Raw genomic sequence first — 20062 nt, 5'->3', positions numbered from 1 at the left:
AGAAAATCTTTGTTTTTGCACAGGCCAAGATTTCAACCTATTCAAGATTTCAACATATAACCATGAAGGGAAAATCATAAATGGACCTCATCAAAATTAAGAATGTTCTGCTCTTTGAAAGATTTCACTGAGAAAATGGGAGCACAACTCAGGTCCTGGGAGGAGTTATTTCCAATATCTGACACAGTCTCCATATCCAGAAAATCTACATATATGTACAAATATTTACAATGACATATAGTTACAATGCAATAAAAAGACAAAACAACCCAATTTTTAAAAATGGATATAGATTTGAAAAAACACTTATCCCAATGGCCCATAAGTGCAAGAAAAAATTTCAACACTATTACTCTGAGGAAAATGAGAATTAAAACTATTAAGAAGATCCTATTTTGTATCTATCAGAATGGTTACAATCAGAAAGATTCACTACCAATTCTTGGCCAGGATGTGGGAGAAACCATCCACACAGGATTACTACTGTGAGGAGTAAGTAATTGCCTAAGGTCTTAGAAACATTTGCTGTACCTGATAAGCACTGTAAAATCATTAGCTATTATTACTATTTATGGTCTGGACATCTTTGCACAGCTATTACACTGAAAATAGTAGTCATCAGAGAATATTTAGGATGCATTTTTAAAAACTTTCTACCAAAAAATATAGCCACTATAAGGAAACGCACAGTTTATTTCATTTCTGCCAATTTTAAAATATGGATATTCACACCAACTCAGACTTCAGGCAAAGCTTTAAGGAACTAATCATTTTAAACCATATTCTTAAAAGGTATTATTTAAGGGGAATGTGTTCTTTATAAAACCTCTGAAAATCTATTTCTTCAACACATATTTCTTGAGTGCTTACTCTAATGTGCTCACCTTAAAGCAAAATGTTGCACTAATTAATGAATAGTGTCTATAGGTATGAGTAAAAATAATGAAGGTTCCGAAGACAGTAGCTATGGGTTTACTCCCACAAACTAAACAAGGAGAGCTGAAGGAAAGCCTGTGGGATGGAAACAGGGGCAATCTCAGGGTTAATTAACCTCAGACTCTCTGGGAAGGTAAACCCATTTCTTCCCCTTGCAGAATCACTGTGGTCCTAAGACATTCTACTGAGAGATGAGCCTAATCCTTCGTGTCCTCAGGAAAAAAAAATGCTCCAACTACTGGCCTAAATTACAAACTAAATTACATCCTGAAGGACTCCATCTCGTACGTTCCCCCCCTTTCAGTCAATTATTTGGCTTTAAAGAACTACTACACAATTTTGCAACCCAAGAGGAAGAAAGGAAAACCCAAATACCATGATCTTGATCTGGCGCCTCCAGATGGTAGCCATATCCCAGCAGCGTGCGCACGGCCTCACGGAGGCTGTCCTTGTTGGACTTCTTGGTGCGGTCATCTAGAAGGGCGTAGGGAACCAGGCGAGGGTTTCTTCTGTTCTTTACATCCTACGGGAAGAGAAAAGGTGTTGGTCATCAAAGCAGTGCTGAAGCAATCATTTTGGAAATGAGACAGCCACCAGATAACAACAGAAAAGTAAAGTCCCTGAGTTAAAAGCTGCCTCTCCCCCACCTTCTTTGTCTTCTCAGGTAAGTTACTGAACCACTATCAATACAAAAGATTCAATCCAATGAATAACTGCATCCATTCAAAGCAGTAACAAAAAGTAAAAACAGCAGTAACAAAAGCCAACTGGAAGGATCTCTGTAACCATCTTTCATCTGCTGGGGTCACAGGGCAATGGGCTAATTTGGAGCACACAGCATTTCCTTGCACAGTTGACTGATAAGTCTTTGTTCCAAGAACAGTCAAATGATCACTGGTCACCTCTCAGTGACATCGGTCTACAAACAACATAAGGCTGTGGTCCCTTTCTCAGAAAAATTCAGTGTGATATAGGCAGCCATTCTATGAACTCAACTAGCTTGAAAAATATGCACTCAAGTGACTCCATTAACCTGTGAGACCAGTTAATAACAGAAATACTGAAAGAACTACAAAACCCACAATTTGGCTGTTACAAAAGAGGCTCCAAGTTGAAAAATGTGATGAAACCAGTATCAGCAAAGCCAGAAAGTGGGCTATCCTACCGTCCTGGCAAAGAAATTACTCCCTTCCATCCACTCACTGAGATTCCGCTGCAGTTTTTGTCAGACTCTCCATATTTCGGGCAGCATGCTCAAGTCTCACTACAACCCCAGCATGATGAAGAATTAGGAGGCTGTGGATCCTCCCAAACCTTCTCAAGAAAAATGAGTTCTGTGGTGGGTCTGTTCTGGGTGGGTAGGAGCAAGGAAAGCCTTCCTACTTTCTTCTCCCCTTGCTCTAGCAAATTCGTACCAATACCTGCTCCATTAGGGTCAAGAGCACCTAGGTTGCTTGGTGGGGGGCACCACTCCAAAGCCACCCCCAAATAAACCAGCAGTGTAAACAGAGCGCCTACACTGCCAGCCCAGCTGTGAGATGCACCACCCAGCACCCCTGTTTTTCAACATGGTTTTTGTCCCCAAACTTTCTACAGAAATTCTGAAGCCTTCAATGAATCATCCTCTCTAGAGATGTCCTGAGATTCTGAGTGTTCACAGGAGCTCCCCAGGGGATTCCACGCGCATTCAGGTTTGAGACCAGCTGTGCTAGAGTCAGACAGAGAAGAGGTAATTCAATGAAGCTGTTTTCAAGGACTTTCAGTATAGGTCTGAACTAGATTACGCTAACAAGAAGGTGATGGAAAATTCAAGACAATGCTTGTTCAAATAATCCAGCAAACATGAGTTATGTCAGTGGGGAATTCGGTGGAGGGAAGGGGTGGGAGCTGGGAGAGGGAATGGGGAAAGGATTTCAATGAGAGCTCTGGCCAGCTCAAACAGAGCCTTAGGCTTGTAGGAGGAAATGCATGAACAGGAAAGAACGTCCCTCGAGGAAGAGACGGACATCAGGGAAATCCTGGTTTGTCTGACACCGCCATGTGGCCTTCAAGGCAACTAAGCCTTCCTTTTGCAGAGAGCCAGTGTGGACCCCTTAGCCCTCTGGGGTGTAAGAATCAGGTTCTCTCTGTCTCTTTGTCTCTCTGTCTCTCTCTCACACACACACACAAAATGCTTAAGCAGATTTAGTGCCGACATTCTCCTCTGTTATAGCCAGCTTAATTCAATATAAACATATATTTTATGAGGCCACTCAAGGCTATTCAAGTTTTCTTTAGCCTTCCCAATGGCAAAAAGTCACCAGCTTAGAAGGATTTGGGAAATTCATTTTTTCAAGTCAACACTGAGGCTGCATATCAAACCACAGTCTAAGCCTATAAGAATCCATTTTACTCCCGAAAAATTTTTAAGTCACAGCAGCCCCAAAACGAGCTGGCTGGAGGCAACAAGGAACAAGGAAGTGAAGAATTTTTGGCTCTGGAGTCAGAATCCTTGATCCCAAGCTGTGTCTGCCACCTGCTAGCTGTGCAGCACTGAGCGCAGTGCTCTCAATAAGGCCCCCTGTACACACATGAACCGGGAATAAAAACCATTCTCCCTGACGTAACTGTTGTTGCGAGTTAAAAAGAATACATGTAAACGTCTGGGTGTGGTGACTGGCACCTAATATAATAGCAAACTGCTCTCTGTGTGCGTTAGAAGGCAGGCACTGTTATCAGCCTTTCTCAGACAGAAGTTATATAATGAAGTTAAATCACTTCCTGATGAGGAAAACAGTGGCGCAGAGAATTTAAGAATTTAAGTAGCCTTAAATTCTCAGTGGCACAGAGAATTTAAGTAGCCTTCCCAAGGTTACATGGTGACAAGGAGGTAAAGCTAAAATTTGCTCTTCACCCCTCTGCCATGTTTATTCCAATATGTACTCAATGACAGTCACTCCCACGGGGGCCACCCATTAATGGAGATCCATGGCTCTGAAATCCATAAAGCGCTGAAAACTCAGTTTTTACCAAAGTTTAACAAAAACTCGGTTGGTGGTAAAACATGATCTGAATTGATGCGAGCCTGTTTATAGTCTTTATTTATCCCTCCTGGTATTATCATGCCTACGCTGTGCTGAACAATTAGTAGCAGCATTTTGCTGCCCTGCTGGGAGTGCTAAGTAACACGTAATATGTCACCACATCAACGTCCCAGAAACCCAAAAAAATATCTTGATTCTGGAATTCATCTGGCCGCAGGGGACTCGAATAAGGAATTGTGGACCTCTTTTATTGTTATCTTATCCCCATCTTCTCATTATTTCAAAGGTTTCTCCTTAAACACAACCTCAGAGAGACAAATGCCACAAAACTGCCTTATAAATCTCTGTTCTAGTTAACATTCACTGAGTGCCTCACGGCAACACTCAGAGCTATGGTCATCTGATTTCTTGAGTCGAGCATTGAAGAGGGGCCTTAGTGCACAGTCACATTAAGAAATGTATAAGAGTTTCAAAATGGTCATTATTTAATCCCTCCTGTTGGGAATCATGCTGATGACCACTTAGGTAAATCTCAGCCCCCACGCCATGAAGCTAAATTCCCACGTACCTGTTGCATGCCGTAAATCGCAGCCCACGTGCCGTAAAGCTCAACGCCCACGTACCTGCTGGATGCCGTAAGTCCAGCCCTGCCGGATTCGATCCCGGGCCCACACGTTGTGAGCGTTCTCCGCCAACTTGTCCACCATCGCTTCCTGAGACGGCGTGAGTTTAATGAAGCTCAGGTCCATCGGGGCAGGCTTATACCCACTTGTCAGCTGGTAACTACAAAGCAAAACAAACGAGATATGTAATTGGCCTTTCGAAAACAAGTCCAGGCTTAGAAATCCCTCTAAGGGTCTTTTTATGGCCCCACCCACTTCTAATGATTCCAGACACCACACTGGGGACCGCTGGCCGGTCGGTCAGCAAGCCTGGAGCCCTTCATGCACGCTAATAACTCATTAGGCACAAAGGCCACGCGATCTTTGTTTTCATTTTTATGTCAATAAAACTAAAATAAGACACCTTACCTATCTCTCAAAGTTGAGAAGGACTTAGTGTTTCTGAGTTCCTAATATTTGAGGCTTTTTTATAGTATTAACGAAAATACTGGTTACCAATGAAAACGTGATAGATTTCTCTTCCCATTTATATTTTCTTCAATTTTCAAATGTTATATTAAATTCATATATTTATTTAATAAACCTGTGGGTCCTTTCAGATACTAGCTGTTCATTGCTGCATAGGGAGATTTTAATGCATTTATGAATTCATTCCCCCTTTTTGACTTCCCTGGTTATATAATTTAGGAAAGCTCTGGATAAGACAGAGTAGGAAATCCCAGGTGCATAATCATCTAAAATATTAGGAAGGCCTGGATTTTAGGGAATTCTTATCAGAGACTACTTCCATACTCTGAAATGGAAAGAAAGTACTAAAACGAGCATAAGTTTTCATGTTTCAGAAGAAATACAAAATTGAAAATATAAAAATTTAAACATGCACGTATTAGGGCAATAATACTGTCCTACTTCTCTGTACAGACACACACACAGCTGCCTCATTCTCTTTTTTAACTACTGAGATTTGAACAAAGCCTATTTTATAGCTGCCTCCCTGCCATTCTTCTGTCATTGTTCTATTCCCTATAATCAACTATGCCTTGAGGTCAGGATCTGTTTCTAATCCATTTTTCTAACTGTCTTTATACTTGAAACAGGGCATGGCAGATAAGCAGCCTTTTGATGATCTGTAGTGTTTGCAAGAATTAACTTTATATACTGAATATAAAGGTACATGCATCATTTTTATTTAATGTTTGTGTATCTTTGAGAGGGAGACACAGAGCATGAGTGGGGAGGGGCAGAGACAGAGGAGACACAGAATCCGAAGCAGGCTCCAGGATCTGAGCTGCCAGCACAGAGCCCCATGCGGGGCTCAAACCCATGAACTGCAAGATCATGACCTGAGCCAAAGTTGGATGCTTAACAGACCGAGGCACCCAGGTACCCCAGTACATGCAGCTTCATCTCAAAGATTCTCCTTTGTACAAAGAAAACCAGCTAACTATACCAAGTTAAAAAAAAAAATTATTAGAACATGAGAAAATGCTCTTTGAGATAAAACTATGTCATCGTTTTTCTTTTAAGTATTCTGGGCTATGGCTCTCAGAATTAGCAGGCAACCTTCTTTGGAGCAGAGAGTTTGACTGCCGTATTCCTCACAATCTGTCAAACGGAGAATAGTACCAGATACATGGTAAGCATTCAATAAAAATATGTTGAATGAATTGATGTGTTACAGCAATAAATAATTTTAAGGTTGAATACAGTTGACTTTGCCTTAGTTACTTCTATTTCCTTAGGAGACCTCTAGTATTTTATAAGTCATTTACCTATAGACAAAAGTATGAGAAATATTTTGTTTTGTTTTGTTTAAGTGGATTAGATTGGTCTGGCAATTGTTACAGTTAAGGTTAATTCCTGCCTTATGTAATTCAATTTATAGTCACAAGCTATAATTATAGACAAATTTCATTCTGTTTTAAATCAGCACTCTGCAGGTTTAGATAATTAACAATATTTTTTTCCTGTCTTTTTTTTATATAAAGAAATCACATGGGATTTTTTAACCACTCATACAAATCATTGTATGTTATAGAATTCTGGTTATAAATAGATAAATCTGTAAACTAGAAGCACAGTCTACATACAAGTTCTTTTTTCAGAAAATATGTACATTTAAAGATTTTCTCTACACTCAACGAGGGGCTTGCGCTCACAACCCTCAGATCCACAGTCACATGCTCGTCTGACTGAGCCAGCCAGGTGCCACTCATTCAAAAAATATTTTCTTCAAGAAAGAGCTCCTAATAGATTTCCAACGTACCAACAGATGATCAAGCTAACAGTTTATTTTCCAAGTACCAACATATGATCAAGCTAGCACAGTTTAATTTCCAAGTTTAACATGACTAGCTGGAGGCAGTGTTAGAATCAGTGATCAAGAACTCAGTCTTCTCTATCGCCCCATCTTCCCACCTCTGCTTGACACCCTCCTCCTGGCTTCCCCACCATCGCCCAGCAGGAGGTAGCATAACAGCACACAAGTCTTTCTCCTCCCATTTTCTAATGGCCCTGAGACCTCCTAACTGTCAGACAGGAGACATACCAGATACAGTTTGGAAACTAATCTGTGAAAAATCGATTAGAGCCTAAGCCATCTTAATGAGGGGTATGTGCATGTAAAGTGAAAAAATCCTTCCCCTGACAACCAATAATAATGGTAGGCTTTCCAGCAATATCTCATACAGAATGGGGAGGGATGTTTGAAGGGTGGAAGATGGGAAGGAGGTCCTTCCATGTCAAAAATTATAGATAAATTCTACTAATGTATAAAGCTGGATAATATGTGACATAAGTGTTTCTCTTTATCTTGTAAAATTTCCTCTTCCTACATGGAATATCTACTAGACTGGCTTCAATCTGTGATCATAATGAAAACCCTTGGAGATGCATTTGCATCCGTTGATTTAACATGGCACAATAATTGGTTTATGCTCATTTTCATATGTAGACTATAATTTATTTTACTTTTCTTCATAACCCTGTGCAAGAAAGGATTTGAAGCTTCAAGAGATTCTTTTAGAGGCACCTGGATGGCTCAGTCGGTTAAGCATCCGACTTTGGCTCAGGTCATGATCTCGCGATACCTGACTCTCTATGTGGAGCCTGCTTCAGATTCTCTCTCTCTCTCTCTCTCTCTCTCCCTCTGCCCTTCCTGTGCATGCTTTCTCTCTTAAAAATAAATAAACATTAAAAAAATAATAAAGTGATTCTTTTAAATGGCTAATAATCCCATCCAAATTAAATTACTGACTCCCATTCCCCCTGACCCTTATTTCCATACTGCTGTACTTCAAATCACCTATAGTAAAAATACAGATATCTTTGAAATTCACAGACTTAACAAAAATGGTGACATCATGAATGCTTAACCAATATGAATTAGTAGTATCACAATGATTTTTAAAACAATTTTCGTTTGGAGTACATGTTGAGAAAGTAAGAATCGAATCATTATATAAAAATAGGATTTTTTTTAAAGGAGCATAAATGAACTTTGGTAAATACTGTCCATTTCACCTTATTAATGTAATTTTAGTAGGTACATAAAGATCAACCAACTGCTTATATGAAATATTCTCTTCTCGTGGTTGAAAAAGAACAAAAAGCAAAGCTTTTCCTGTACTGCATGTAAACTGGAAACTAAGTGGTTTCAAGTAAAGTTCCAGATTAATTTCCAGAAATTTAAAAGAAATAAAGGAAAGAAAGATTACCATTATAATTCTTGGGAAGTAGAATTTCGTAGCTCAAATAATAGGTAAAAGTTGTATCAATAGTAATTCTATTAATTCAAAATATATCATCATATGCATCAAATACAAAATATCTCATGTTAAAGATATTGATGTGTTACATTCTCCCTTTTTGACCTTCCTGGGAAAATTCTGCCAGAATCAGTCAATAGATCTCTTTCTCCTGCAGTCTGGTTAGTAGGTATCGTTTTACTTCCTTTACTTTTATATGCAAAGTCCCTGTTCCATCAATCATCCTGAAATGCAGCCCATGAGGAATATATATGGAATTAAATAAATACATTCAATATACTGACCTTCCAAGGTATCAAAATTCTTTTGTAGTTATTATCTCAGTTAATTTATTTTGACGTGGCATAAAATCCAGTAATTAAAAAAAAAAACAGATTAATAAACTACGTGTATAGGGCTTCAGTTTCTTTTCTAAAACACCTTTGCGCCTGGAGAAATAAAACAAAATGAAACAAAACTGGCAAACTGCCAGTGTCATCTGCACCAAATTATCGAAGATGTAAACAAAAAATGACAGCACTTGACCCCGCTGATGAGTTGTCACGTGAAGTAGCAATTTCACTTTGGGCTTCATTCCCACCTGACCCGCATTTTTCTGAAGCAGGTATTCTAAATGAGCCTCTGAATAAAGTGCTCAGTATAATATCACTAAAGGGGCAATTAAAGTGGTGGCATCAAAAACATGGCAGAATTCCAAAAACACTAAAGAGAAAAACCTTTTTTTTTTTTTCCTAGCCTCTCCCACCTCTCAAGCTTCCTTGTTTAGGATGAATCAGGTTAAATGAAGCTTGGAAGTCATTATGCTGTGAAAGATGCACAGTCAACATGAAAAGATTATGTCCAAGTTCAGTGGATGTGAGGTGTAAATTTCAAAACCAAATCCGCCCTTCAAGTACCTTGGAACAAATGGGAAAATCTCAGATGACTGCACATCAGAGATATTCAGGACAAGTTTTTGCTGGAAGCACATCTACTAAAAATGCATACTGGGCTGACATTTTCACAGAAAGAACAGAAAGAGAATTCAAAACTCCTCCAGAGCACAAATACAGGAGAATTAATTTCAATGTACAAATTAGGAGGGAAATGGACAAGGGATATGTTTCTTCTATTACTTCACTTCTTTGTTTTTAAGTAAAGGTAATATGATGAAGTGCCCTGGAGACCTGCCCCCACCACCCAACTCCCTTTTATCAATTTCTTTTTACTCCAAGGCCTTCCCCTATCCCAAAGCCCCTTTGAAACAAAACCACAAGGTATCCAGTGCCCCAAGAAGGGGTCATCTCAAGAGAGAGACCAAAGAAAGCCATTCTTGGTTTGGATTTTTAAAACAGACTTTGAAAATTCACTGCAGAGACCATAGTCTTTTAGATAAAGGCCTTCTGACAGTAAAAGTTAGGTTTTTGAGTATCAAAAGAGCAAGGCCCAGATGCCTTGGGACAGAAGGAAGACCCAATAAAGACTTCTTATGCCCTGCCCAAATAGGTTCCACGGAGCCTAGAAGAACAGGAGGATTTAGAGCGAAGCCAGAGTTCTCCAACCCCCACCCAGGAAGAGACCAGGTAGATCCCGCGGCCAAAGTGAACTTCTGTCTTGTTCCCAGAGTGTACCAAGGATAATGGCCAGGTCCTAGAATCTCCCACACCCAAGCCCTTCATCGTGCAGCACGACTACAGAAAAACAGATATGGCAGCCAGCCAAGTCTCCCACCTCCCTCCACCAACTGACTGCAATCCCCAAGTTGCCAGAGAGAATATTCTCAGGTTTCTAGCAATGAAGAGGCAAAAAGAAGAGCAGTGACCTGGAGGACTCACAGAAATGAGAAGAAGAAACCCACTGTGTGGACTCATTACCAAGACCAGTGCGGAAAACAGGCACCCCATAAGATGCCAGCAGAGGTGAATGAAGACAAAAGACAAAGACACTCAGACCAAACTCGAGTCAGGCTCCTCTGAATCCTCTTTCTGTCTAGGACTCTGACCTTGGGCTCTGTCATGTTCCAATTCCATTTTAGCAAGAATCCTACTGATCGATCAGTTTAAGGAAAATCCTCCAACCTTCCTATCGGATGGCATCCCTCATCCCCTACCTTGTTATCCCATCACCTGGTCTGCCTTCAGCAAGAATCCTATCAAGTTCATCTTGCAGAATCCCCCTTCTTGATGTGTCTTCCTAAGTAATTTTCTATCTACTGACCTGCAGCCCTGCTGCTCCTTGGTTATAAATCCCCACTTATCACTGTTGTATTCAGAATGGAGTCCAGTTCCATACATAGGTCTCTCTTCCCTATTTGCAAAAGTTCCTGAATACAATTTGCCTTTATGGCTTTAACTCCTGTCCAGCTCTGGTTTTCTTTGACATAAATCAGTCCTGGCAGCACAGTCAAATGAGGTGGACGATGGATCCAGTGTTCGCTCCCCATTGGGTGAGTGTCCTAAACACAGGTGGTCCTGGGAGTAAGAGGAGGGTAGACCTTCAATTCAAATTCAACAACGAATATTCATTTGGCGGTAGAATGTTTTAGGCCCTATTCCAGGAACTAATGATATATCACTGAACAATATGGACAAAAAAGTCTATGGGAATTATATTCGGATGCAAGTAGGCAGTAAACAAAGTGTAAAACAATAGTATGTTAGAAGATGTAAGTGCTACGGGGAAAAATAAAGTAGAAGAGGGGACATGGGGAAAAGTACAATTTTACATAGGGAACTATTTTATTTTATTTTTTTTAAGATGTCAAGAAAAACCGCTTGGAGAATATGCCATTTCAATCAAAAATTTAAAGGTGAGAATAAACACAGAAAACAACGATTTTAACAGAGTTTTCCCTGAAAAGACTAGGATTAGGTTTCTAATACTAAGCTTCATTCTGGTGCAAGGCCCATTGGGCTTGAATGCAAGATTAAACCTGATCAGAGAAAATAAAGAACACTGCACGCTAGCGCATTTTTTAATTTGTGGTTTGTGAAATTTACTCCTTACACAGAAAAGAAGTCTATAAACCGGTTTTGTTTTTTCGTGATCACAGTGCCTCACCATGACAGAAAAAATCCAATGGTATTTGTAACACTGCCTTTCACTTAGGTAAATATTTACACCAACTGAATTTGGTACATGTACTATGTCATGGGTCCACACATTCAGCATCCAAGCCTTCATCTCAAAAAAGTCATTTGTATCTATATACATGCATTCTTAGCCTTAGATGATCATTCTTAGCCTTTTATGTGGCTCAATATGCCTGAGACACCACTTACCCCTCCATTTCCCATCACCACCAGGGGCTTCATTAGCATTAGTGGTAAGAAGGTAGTGGGGTATGGAGGGGATTTGTCACTGGATTTAAAGACCTCTCAGACAATCTAAACACTACCAATTCATAATTCAACATTACCTATTATTCCCAGTCATACAGTCAGACAACAAGTTCCTGGTCCTATGTTCTGTGCTGATTTATTAATACACATGAGTACTGAAGAAAAGTTTTAATAAATGGCATTGGTATTTAGACAAGGATTTTCTTTTCACTTAAACCTATAGTTTTGGGGGCACCTGGGTAGCTCAGTCAGTTAAGCATCCAACTTCGGCTCAGGTCATGATCTTATGGTTCATGAGTTTGAGCCCCACATCGGGCTCTGTGCTGACAGCTCAGAGCCTGGAGCCTGCTTCAGATTCTTTCTCCCTCTCTCTGTGTCCCTCTCCCACTCCCACTCTGTCACTCTCTCTCTTTCTATAAAAAAAAAAAATTTTAATAAATAAATATAAAGTAAACCTATAGTTTTGCTTCTAAATCTCAATTACTTGGGCATATTAGAAATCGGCAATCATAAACTCTCTGAGTGGATTATTTCTACTGCGTTTTTTTCTTTATTCCTACAGTAAATGGACTCTATGTTCATCAAACTATGCAGTGGGTCCAGAGCTTCACTTTACAATAAATGTACAAAGATTTGTGAATTTAAGAATTGACGATAATATAATGTGTTACACTCTTCAGCTGTCTGCTTGTTTGTTCTGCGGAGGAATAAGGAGAAAGGGAGAAAAGAACTACCATGAATCACACATTCTACAAAAGTCCTTAAGGATTTTTAGTGAAATGGTGTGTATTATGTATCAGAAAACACTCACACTCAAATGGCCTATTTTCGAAGAGGAAATGTAGCATGTAATGCAAATGACACTTGAGTCTGTGTGCATCCTTAAATCTGAAATGGGTCTCTTGTAGGCAGCCTGTAGGAGTTACGTTTTTCCCCATTCAGCCACTCTGTGCCTTTTGATGGGTAAATTCAATCAATGTACATTTAGAGTAATTATTGATATGTAAGGACTTAGTAATGCCATCTTATTCATTGCCTTCTGGTCCTTTTGCATTTCCATTGTTTCCTGCCCCCCACCCCCACCCCCGCTCTGTTTATGCCTACTTCTGTAATTGGTTATACTCCATGGAGGTATGTTCTGTTTCCCTTTGTCCTTTGAGGATCCACTCAAGGTCTGTGCTTGGTGGTTACCTTGTGAATTACAATAAAACATCTTACAGATAAAACAGTCCATTTTAGGCTGACAGCAACTTATCTTTGAACACCTAAAAAGGCTCCACCTTTACTCTCCGTTACATATTACTGATGTTATAATTTATCTCCTTTTGTGTCGTGCATTTGTTAACAATTTATAGCAGCTATAGTTCTTATTACTCGTCTCCTTTGACTTTCATACTATGGTTGCACGGTTAACACGCCATCCGAATGTAGAGTTACAGTTCTCTAAGTGTGACTGCTCTTTCCCATGACCAGCGTGCTGTGAGCTTTCACACCCTATGTTTCTGGGATAGCGTCTTCCCATTTTGGCACAAAGAATTCCTTTCAGCATCTCTTGTAACGCCAGTCTAGAGACAGTAAACTCCCTCAGCTTTTGTCTGGGAAAGCCTTTATTTCTCTTTCGTATCTGAAGGATACCTTTGCCATACAGCATATTCCTGGCTGGCAATTTTTATCTTTCAGTGCTTTGAATACATCATTCCACGCTCTCCTGGCCTGTCAGAGTTTCTGTTGAGAAATCAGCAGGTAGCCTAATGGGGCTTCCTTTGTCAGTTACTTTCTTTTTTCCTTGGCTTCAAGATTCCTTCTTTATGGTTGATTTTTGACAGTTTCATTAAGATGTGTCTTGGAGGGGCACCTGAGTGGCTCAGTTGGTTGAGCATCTGACTCCGGCTCAGGTCATGATCTCGCGGTTCATGGGTTCGAGCCCCGTATCGGGCTCTGTGCTGACAGCTCACAGCCTGGAGCCTGCTTCGGATTCTGTGTCTCCCTCTCTCTGCCCTTCCCCCACTGGTGCTCTGTCTCTCAAAAATGAATAAACGTTAAAAAAATTTTTTTTAATGTGTCTTGGAGAAGGTCTTTTTATACCCAGATAATAGCATGTGCTATTGGTTTCATGGACTTGTACATCCAAGTCATTCTCCAGGTTTGGGAAGTTCTTGGCTATTATTTCTTTAAATAAACTCTGTCCCCTTCACATTCCCTTCTCCTGCTGGAGCCTGATCATTCAGATATTTGCTTTTCTGATACAATCTGAGAGGTCTTTTAGGCTTTCTTCACTTTTTTTAAACTCAAGTCCCGCTCTTCTTCTAACTATATTAATTCTATGTTCATGTCCTCCAAGCCACGTGTCCTTCTTACCCCTGGTCTGCCTTGTGACAGATTTTCTCCTCTGCATTCTTCATCTCATTCCCTGACTTATTCAGGTCTAGTATTTCCCTTTAGTTCTTTTTTAGAATCTCAATTGCCTTGGTAAAGATCTCCTTTTGTTTATTAACGTTACTCCTGATTCCTGATTTCACCGGATTGTCTTTCTGAGTTTCCTCTTAACGTGCTGAATTTCTTCAGAGCGGTTACTTTAAATTCTTTATCAGCTCCTAATACTCTATGTCTTTGAGCTTGGTTGCTGGAGAATTATTTTCCTTTTGTGACTCTACACTTCTTGATTTTTCACGTTGCTTATAGGTATGCATTTTTGCTTTTGCATTTGAAATTGCCAAGACCCTCTTAACCAGCTCTTGTGTCTTCTCTGGTTCTTAGAGTTGGCCAGGCGGGTAATTAGAAACCTCTTTTTTTGATTTGCAGAGGGGAATGTTATATTTCAAGTTTATGGTTACTTCCCTGCCCACCATGTGTGGCCTGTTCTCTGAGCACACTCCCTGTCTCCTGGAGTTACCTGGGAACACACACACAAAGCCAGCAGTGGAGTGGGGGAGAAGTATGGGTTTAGCACTTAGTGAGCTGGGGAGGCCCATGGACTGGGTAGGGAAGATGGGGTAGGGCATGTCATTCCCAAAGGCTTCTAGATGGACTTTCTGCTGACCAGATTCAATGTCTGCAAATATTATCTTCCTCTTTCCCCAAATCCTCCCTAAGCTTCTACCCACTAAGCTCCCACATTAGTACACTGGGTGCTGATGGACAGAAATGGGTATCTCAAGCTGCATCTTGCCAGCTGGGGAAGCTGGGTCCTCTCTCGCCATCTTCCTCTTTTCCTGTTGGACAGGTCACCTTCACTAGATAAATCAGCCCCAAAAGGCACCTTCTTGGAGGTAGGGCAGTGTCCAAAAAATTTCTCCTACCACTTCACCATGACTAAACTCATTTTTTCCTTTTTCCTTTCTTTTTATTTTACTATTTATTTATTTTTGAGAGAAAGAGAGAGAGAGAGAGAGAGAGAGGCAGAGAGACAGAGACAGAGCATGAGTAGAGGAGAGGCAGAGAGAGAGGGAGACATAGACTCCGAAGTGGGCTCCAGGGTCTGAGCTGTCAGCACAGAGCCTGACATGGGGCTCGAACTCATGAACTATGAGATCATGACCTGAGCCATAGTCGGACACTTAACCGCTTAACCAACTGAGCCACCCAGGCACCCCTCCTTTTCCTTTCTTCTTCAATGGTGTATTGGAATCTCCCTTTTGAAGGGCTAGATTTCTGCAAGCTCTCTGTAGTGGGTGAGAGTCTGCTCAGTTCAGCACTCACCCAATTCTTGCCCAAACAGCCACAAGAGGGATCTGGGCAGTTGCACCTGTTAATCAGGTTCTAAGGTTTCTTTGGGGTCTGTCTGTCTCCTACCATCTGAACTGGTGAGTGAGATTCCTGCTGGGTCTCTTGGAGTAACGTGCAAAATCCGGAAACCTCTACAAAGATGCTCTAGTTTCTGTATGAATGTCTAATTTGTTGATTAAAAGGAGGGATAAGGGGTGCCTGAGTGGCTCAGTCAACTGAGCATCCGACTCTTGATTTTGGCTCAGGTCATGATATCATGGTTCCCAGAATTCACCCCTGCATCGGGCTCTGCACTGACAGTGCTGAGCCTGCTTAGGCTTCTCTCTCTGCTCCTTCCCCACTAGCACTCTCTCTCTTTCTCTCAAACAATAATAATAATAATGGGATCCATTAATAATCTACAAGGTACTTAAACCCCAAAGTTTTTTGTTTTTTTTTTAAGATTCAGGAATGAGACACATAAGCTACTATTACCTGAGATATTCAACATAGCCAATGCAATGACACAAGAAAAACAGTAGGCATATTGGAAAGGAAGAAAACAAAATGCCATCAATATCAGGTAATATTATTATTACATGGAAAACTCCAAGAATCTGCAGAGTTATTTGTTAACAATAAATTTAGTAATATTGCTAGATTGATATCTTTTAAAATATCATTTAGAGATCATGTGCAACGACAAAAAGAAAGAAATCCTTAATATCTAAAATAGATGAGACACATAGGAATAAATCTAACAGAAGAGGAACAGACTTCTGTAGATGTACACTCAATAAGGGCTGGGGCTTTATTACAATGCTCCTAGCTTCTAAAATGCCGGGTACAAGCGTGACATCAGCAACATGACTTGCCTGATGTTCCTTCTTTTTATCCCCCGTTTAAAAAAATTATTTATTTATTTGTTTGCTTGTTTGTTTGTTTCTTTAAGGAAGAGAGCGTGCAAGCAGGGGAAAGGGGCAAAAGCAGAGAGACAGCACCTTAAGCAGGATCCAAGCTCAGAGTGGAGCACAACACGGGCTCCATCCCACCACCCTGGGATCACGACCTGAGCAGAAATCAAGAGTCAGATGCTTAACCCACTGAGTCACTCAGGCTTCCCACACTATTTCTATTTAGATTTTGTGTTTATCTGGGGTAACACAAAGCCAGGGTGACTGATGGAGATTACGGGGTGGCTGCTTTGCTTTAATCTTCATGATATTACTGAACACATTTCCAGACCTCCTATCTACAATGTGTGTACCTCCTGGAAACTGAAATAAAGCAAAAACAATAACAGGATATAGCAATCATTTCTTTAACACTTCTCACTTAATACCCAAATATCCTTATGAAGAAGTTATCATCTGTTAGCAGCTGAGAAAGGTGAGGTTTTGAGAAGTTAAACAGGATCACGGAATAGAGGCTGTAGCCCAGCAGGTAAAATCACCCCTATAGCATTCATAGTCTCAGATTCTGTTTGTAATATGTTGATAATAATGCCAACTTTATAACTATTCCTAAAATATATTCTTTTAGTGGGGCACCTGGGTGTTACAGTCGGTTAAGGGTCCAACTTCGGCTCAGGTCATGATCTCACGGTCCCATGAGTTCGAGCACCGTATCGGGCTCTGTGCGGACAGCTCAGAGCCTGGAGCCTGTTTCAGATTCCGTGTCTCCCTCTCTTTCTGCCCCACCTCCACTCCCACTCTTTCTCTCTGTCTCTGAAAAATGAATAAACCTTAAAAAACATTTTAAAAAATATATATTCTTTTAGTAAAAACCAAGTTAAATTATACGAATATTTTTTGTAGAAAGTAGAAAACCACAGATAAGCAGTTAGGAATATAGGCACAGGTGAATACACGCACACCTACACACAGAGAAAATAACATACTTTTTATAACATACTCCCAAATATTTCCTGAGCTTTGTTTCCTTACTGAGGAAGTCACCCAGGTATCCATCAGGAGTTATCTGGATGCTGTCAGAACGGCTAAACTTAACAACTCAGGAAACAACAGATGTGGGTGAGGCTGAGTTGAAAGGGGAACACTTTTGCACTGCTGGTGGGAATATAAACTGGTGCGGCCACTCTGGAAAACAGCATGGAGGTTCCTCAAAAAATTAAAAATAGAGCTACCCTACTACCCAGAAATTGCACTGCTCGGTATTTATCCAGAGGATACAAAAATGCTGATTCAAGGGGCGCCTGGGTGGCTCAGTCGATTAGGCATCTGACTTCAGCTCAGGTCATGATCTCACAGTTCATGGGCTCGAGCCTCGTGTTGGGCTCTGTGCTGACAGCTAAGGGCCTGGAACCTGCTTCGGATTCTGTGTCTCTCTCTCTGCCCCTCCCTCCCCCACTTGCACTCTCTCTCTCTCTCTCTCTCTCTCTCTCTCTCTCTCTCTCTCAAAAGCAAATAAACATTAAAGAAAAAAATTTTTAAATGCTAAATCAAAGGGGCACATCACCCCAATGTTTATAGCTATCAACCATAGCTAAATTATGGAAAGAGCTCATATGTCCATCATCTGGTGAATGGTTAAAAACAATGTGTATATATGGTATGTATACAATGGAATATTACTCAGTGATTTAAAAAAATGAAATCTTGCTATTTGCAATAACATGAAAGGAACTAGAGGCTATTATGCTAAGCGAAGTAAGTCAGAGAAAGACAGATACATGATTTTACTCATATGTGGAATTTAAGAAGTCAAACAGATGAACATAGGGGAAGGGAAGCAAAAATAATATAAAAACAGGAAGGGGGATAAAACATAAGAGATTCTTAAATACAGAGAATAAACTGAGGGCTGCTGGGTAGGGGGATGGGCTAAATGGGGGATGGGCATTAGGCAGGCACTTGTTGAGATGAGCACTGGGTGTTATATGTAAGTGATGAATCACTAAATTCTACTCCTGAAACTGTTACTACACTATTTGATAACTAACTTGGATTTAAATACAATTAAAAAAAGAGTTATTTGGGTGCACTAAATTGATGCATAGACTAATATTGTTTAGACGTTCAACTTACTTCTTGGGCAGCTTCATTTTTTTCACCTTTTCTTCAGCATGTTCATCTGCTATTCCCACATGACATCCTAATGCCAACAAAGTCCTGGAAAACAAAACCAGAGATGAGCTGTAAGAACTCCCTTTCTATGTCTGGAATAACCCAACACAATAGCGGATGGGAATAAGGTAGGACAGTCAACCTTGAAAGCAGAGAAGAAATTGTTGATGCAAAGGAAAAACGCTTATAAAGTATTTAGTTTTGAGTAATGAGTAAGACATTGAAAACTGAAACATCACAAAAAAACAAGTGAATAGTATGTCTTTCTCCAAACCCCTCCCTGTGGTCCTGTTTCTTTCCCTAAAGGCACTGATTGCTTCCAATTCTTGAATATCCTGCTCTAGTCTGTGCAGTCTCTAACACACATGTATGTGTGTGTGTGTGTGTGCGCATGTGTATTGTTTCTTTGTTCCCTTTTACACAATGAGTATAGTTCTCTGCAATTTTCTATCTTGACTTTGCACCATAACTTTGATATATGGTTCTTTCATATAAAGCTGGCTTATTTTTCAACAACTTTGAAGTTCTCCATTAGTTGGATGTATCAGAATGTTTTTACCCAGTTCTCTGTTCATACCTGGTCTTTTGTTATTACAAACAATGCCACAATGAATAACCTCATACATTTAGTACTTGTACTGTATCCTTCATCTGTAGGTTAAAAACTCCTAGACATGGGATTACTGAGTCACAGGGTATATACATTTTAAAGATTTATAGGACTCCTGGGTGGCTCAGTCAGTTGAGCATCCAACTGCGGCTCAGGTCATGATCTCACAGCTCGTGGGTTTGAGCCCCACGTAAGGCTCTCTGCTGTCAGTGCAGAGCCTGCTTCAGATCCTCTGTCCCCCTCTCTCTCTCCCCCTCCTCCACTGGTTCTCTCTCTAGCTCTCAAAATAAATCAGATAAAACAAGGATTCATAAATATTATCAAATGTCTATAGAGTCGCTACTAACTTACATTCCCACCAGCAGTCTACAACATCGCCTGTTTCCCATACACAGTTACCAAACTGCTTACGCTTTGCCAATTAGTCGGTTAAAAGGGTATCTCATTACCATTTTGATTTGCTTTTTTAAGATTATACTTTTAAGTAACCTCTACACCCAACATGGTGCTCAAACTTACAACCCCAAGACCAACAGTCATATGCTCTACCAGCAGAGCCAGCCAGGCGCTCCTGTATTTTTCATATTCTCAGTGTATCTGAGTGCTTTTTTCATATTCTTAAGAGTACCTGTACTTTTTTTCTTTGAAGATATTATTTGTTCACTTTTCCATTAGATTTGGGTTTTTTATTGCATTTTAGAAGCTCTTCCTATGTCTGAGATAGGAGTTGCAAATGTTTTTCTCCAGTCTGTCTTTTTCCTTTATTTAGTGCTATTTATATGCAGAATCTCAAATATGTTTTTATATAACTGAAACTTACCATCTTTTCTTATAGCTTCTGAATTTTATGTGGCACTTAGAGATACCCCATTTGTAAAGTCATTTGAAGAAAAATGTCCATGCTTTCCTGTGTGGGGGTGATGGTCAGGGGGGTCTATTAGCTTCAGGCACAACAGCTTAACTTTATTTTTTTTTCCAGATGGATACCTAAT

General features: G+C 40.3%; 1 protein-coding gene across 7 annotated transcripts in view; it reads right to left on the bottom strand.

Annotated features, from left to right (window-relative positions):
• Window positions 1–20062, bottom strand: part of RYR2 (ryanodine receptor 2) — a 749501-nt gene that overhangs the window by 286247 nt on the left and 443192 nt on the right. For all 7 annotated transcript variants that reach the window (XM_053207799.1, XM_053207801.1, XM_053207802.1 and 4 more), the window contains 3 exons: window positions 18422–18505; window positions 4583–4742; window positions 1312–1459 (listed from right to left, as the gene is read on the bottom strand). In XM_053207799.1, coding sequence (XP_053063774.1) covers window positions 1312–1459; window positions 4583–4742; window positions 18422–18505 — 392 coding nt within the window. The remainder of the gene's footprint in view (window positions 1–1311; window positions 1460–4582; window positions 4743–18421; window positions 18506–20062) is intronic.

This window comes from Acinonyx jubatus, chromosome D2 (assembly GCF_027475565.1).
Source record: "Acinonyx jubatus isolate Ajub_Pintada_27869175 chromosome D2, VMU_Ajub_asm_v1.0, whole genome shotgun sequence".
NCBI classification, from domain to species: domain Eukaryota; kingdom Metazoa; phylum Chordata; class Mammalia; order Carnivora; family Felidae; genus Acinonyx; species Acinonyx jubatus.
Note: the sequence above shows the minus strand (reverse complement) of the source record. Positions and strands in the feature narration are given on the sequence as shown.